The sequence below is a fragment of the Theobroma cacao genome, chromosome 6 (assembly GCF_000208745.1).
Source record: "Theobroma cacao cultivar B97-61/B2 chromosome 6, Criollo_cocoa_genome_V2, whole genome shotgun sequence".
Lineage (NCBI taxonomy): Eukaryota > Viridiplantae > Streptophyta > Magnoliopsida > Malvales > Malvaceae > Theobroma > Theobroma cacao.
Genome location: NC_030855.1, coordinates 9753671 through 9757689, shown reverse-complemented (window position 1 = coordinate 9757689; position 4019 = coordinate 9753671). Strand labels below are relative to the sequence as shown.

The window sequence follows — 4019 nt, the reverse complement described above, 5'->3', positions numbered from 1 at the left end:
TAATAAAACTCTACTCCTAGTTATCTAATACAATTAGAATAATTAATAAGAGATTTAAATAAAATAGGTGTTCTATTCCTAAATAGAACATGACTATCCTAATTAAATACTAATTCTTAAAAGTATTAAAATAAAAATAAGAAAAGAATACTAATCTAAATAAAATAAAGAAAATAATCATAAATCAACTAAATTAGTAAAAACTAAATACAATCCTAGATGCTCTTGCGTCATTCTCCTTGGGTCAGAAAAACTCGGCTCTGACGAGTAGGCCTGGACATACTCCATGTTGATGTCTGGATCTATATATTGTCATAGTCCATACCAAGCATTTGATCAATTCATCCATTGTTTTGAAGGTTGTTTTCCATTCATCTCCAAGTCGTATTCGAATTTGTTGATATCCTTTCTTCAAATCCATCTTCAAAAACACTTTAGAGCCAATGAACATGTCATCCAATCGAGGGCTAGGAAAATCATACTTAACTGTAGTCTTGTTAACGGCATGGTTGTCCACAAAGCTTCTCGATAAGTTTCCCGAACTTTGGTTGATCAATTTTGTTTGACCATCATTGGATAAGGATGAAGACACTTTATTCTCCTTAGAAACTAATAAGAGACATAAATGGTTTGACTCACAATAAGCTTTGCTTAAGCTAGGCACAGTGATGAGTGCTTTATCTTCCTCTTGTCTCTTTGGTCGATCTTCTGGCTTTAATGGAGTCAACATTATTTTTACTCCATCCTTGATGAAAGAATAAGTATTATTGTATCCATCATAGTGAGCTCGACGATCATATTGCCATGGTCGCCCTAACAACAAGTGGCATGCGTCCATTGGGATAACATCACACCAGACTTCATCTTCATACTTATTTCCAATAGAGAATTGAACACAATAATGCTTTGTTACCTTTATATCGTTTCCTTTTCTCAGCCATTGTAGCTTGTAAGGATGAGGATGTACTTCAGTTGGAAGTTTCAACTTTTCCACCATGTAGTTGGCAACAACATTCTCACAACTTCCACTATCAATAATGACATTACAAACCTTCCCTTGGGATGTGCACCTTGTATAAAATATGTTGTGACGAAGCCAACTTTCATCTTTAGTCATCAGGGCAGTGTTAAGGTTACGACGAACAATAAGAGCTTCTCCATGGTCAGCAGAAACTTTTTCTATCTCTTCGTCATCATACTCATCATAGACTGGTTCTAATTTTTCCCAATTCACATAATCTTCTTCTTCTACTAAGGAAATAATTCTTCGATTCGGACAATCAGAAGCAATATGTCCAAATCCTTGGCATTTGAAGCACTTTTTGTTGACATTAGAAGCACGAGTAAAAGTAGTCTTTTTATCGTTACTACTTGCAGCTTTGGAAGAGTTTACCTTTGGAGGCGGAATGGTTACTGAACTCTGACTTTCATCATTTGAGATAGATTCTTGTTGTCTAGATGAACTCATTGACCTTTTTCGTGATTGTTGTTTTTCAACCTTTAATGCTAATCTGATGACATCATTTAGGTTCCAATATGGTTGTAGTTGAACAACATCTGCAATTTCAACATTGAGACCCTCAAGATAACGAGCTACAATTTGTTCTTCAGGCTCATGGACATCGCACTTTATGTGAAGTTGCTCGAACTCCATTGTATATTCTTCCACCGTCATTGTTTTTTGCCTCAAGTTATGAAATTTGATAAAAATTTCTTGTCGATAATGCTCAAGAAGGAACTTACGCTTGAGTTCTCGACGCATCTTATCCCATGTTCTGATCTTGTTGCGGCCTTCTCTTTCTCGTTGTCTTTTGAGATTTTCCCACCAAATAGAAGCGTGTTTCTTCAATTTAATTGCCACAAGCTTCACACGTTTTTCATCGGGAATATCTTTGAGCTCAAAAACTCTTTCTACTGTGTAGAGCCAGTCAAGGAAGTCATCAGGATGAAGTCTTCCTTCAAACTCAGGAATGTCGATTTTGATTCTCAAATCTCTAGCAGCAGTAGTTCTCAGGCGACGAATAGGTACTTCTTCATCAGAGGACAAATTTTGATGAAACGGGTTGGTGTCATTCTCTTCATCACTAGAGTTGCTATTGTTTATTTGAGCATCACGTCTTGCGAGTTGCTCTTGTAATTCTTGAATTTGCTGACGTAGTTATGCAATCTCAATCTCGTGATAATCTCTTTGACGATTTTGACGTCTTGGCGGCATTTTATTTTTTTATGGTGATGTAGAAAAAAAAAATGATGATATAACTATAAAGAAATAAAATTACCCGTACAGGGAGTATCGAAACTTGACAGCAAATCTGAACTTATGCAGCGAATAATAATCCTCTCGCTCTGATACCAAACTGACGCCGAGGCGTTGTAAAGACACCTAGGCGTTATGAAAAACACCAATCGTGGCGAGGTTGAAAAACCCACTAAGGTGAATCACCAATCTTGGCAAGGGTGAAAACCCCACTAAGGTGAAAAATAGTCAAAATCCCACTTTGGTTGGTTAGGCCAAAGATACTAAAACCTCTTACTCTTTAAAAGAGTCTAGAGAAATAAGTACTCTTACTTAAGAAAATATTATTTATTAACTCTCAACTCTGAATGTCTCATAACTAAGCCTAAGGGTCCTATTTATAGTATTATAGACCTAAATCCTAATAAAACTCTACTTCTAGTTATCAAATACAATTAGAATAATTAATAAGAGATTTAAATAAAATAGGCATTCTATTCCTAAATAGAACATGACTATCCTAATTAAATACTAATTCTTAAAAGTATTAAAATAAAAATAAGAAAAGAATCCTAATCTAAATAAAATAAAAAAAATAAATCCTAAATCAACTAAATTAGCANAATAGCCAAAATCCCACTTTGGTTGGCTAGGCCAAAGATATTAAAACCTCTTACTCTTTAAAAGAGCCTAGAGAAATAAGCACTCCTGCTTAAGAAAATATTATTTATTAACTCTCAATTCTGAATGTCTCATAACTAAGCCTAAGGGTCCTATTTATAGTATTATAGGCCCAAATCCTAATAAAACTCTACTCCTAGTTATCTAATACAATTAGAATAATTAATAAGAGATTTAAATAAAATAGGTGTTCTATTCCTAAATAGAACATGACTATCCTAATTAAATACTAATTCTTAAAAGTATTAAAATAAAAATAAGAAAAGAATCCTAATCTAAATAAAATAAAGAAAATAAATCATAAATCAACTAAATTAGTAAAAACTAAATACAATCCTAGATGCTCTTGCGTCAACCTTGGTAATAGTTATTCCAAGGATCGGGGAATGGGTTAAGAATTTTGTTAGACAAAATTGCCTTTAAATAAATTTAAAAACGACCACCATATACAACATAGATTGTCTTCATTTTTTCACATTGTCTTTCTTTTTTTACCCATATTCTACCTTTTTTCTTCTCTCTCTAAAGTCCCTCAATGGAGGGCGATGATGGTGACACCAATGCTAGCTGTAAAAAGTGCCAATTGGCATTCCCCCACCATATCCGTGTGAGACTTTGACCTTTATAGATTCGTAGATAGAAGTAGACCCGATATCCTTGATCAAGGGTAATTTTGTCATTTCCTTAGTAAGACCCTAAAAGTAAGTTTTAAACAATATTAAGGCCTAAGTAGGCCTAAGGCATAAATGAATGATGAAAATATGGGTAAAATGACGAAGGAAATAAAAATGATGATGATTTCCACGGTAGGGGCAAAATGGTCATTTTTTACCTCAGGTCAAATTTTTAAGTTTTCATGAACCCGAGCATTTCTAGACTATTATGGACCTTGTCTCAGTGTCAAAAGAGTAAAAAGATTGCATAAAGGATTGGAGGAGAACAAGCTAACTTGTTGAAGGCATTTTGGTAATTTAAGTGGAGTGGATAAGCTTGAGCTATAAATATCTCTTTCTTCCAGCAGCTTCTTCTTCTTCTTCTTCCTTCTTCTCTTTAACGTTGCTTCCAACCTCCATAACCTCCCTCAAAATAGCTCCACTTTTCA

General features: G+C 34.3%; 1 protein-coding gene across 1 annotated transcript; it reads right to left on the bottom strand.

The window, feature by feature from the left end:
- LOC108662429 lies at nt 245–3597 on the bottom strand. Its single transcript, XM_018122789.1, has 2 exons — nt 3538–3597; nt 245–2149 (listed from the first exon to the last, which is right to left on the bottom strand). Exons 1-2 carry the CDS (start codon nt 3595–3597, stop codon nt 245–247), a joined length of 1965 nt encoding a protein of 654 aa, XP_017978278.1.

Bases quoted from the DNA above. Each gene is read 5' to 3' on its own strand.
- LOC108662429 (XM_018122789.1), bottom strand. From the start codon at position 3,597: ATGACAAAATTACCCTTGATCAAGGATATCGGGTCTACTTCTATCTAC. The intron at 2,150-3,537 runs GTCAAAGTCTCA...TAACTACGTCAG, and splicing joins CTATCTACGAATCTATAAAG to CAAATTCAAGAATTACAAGA.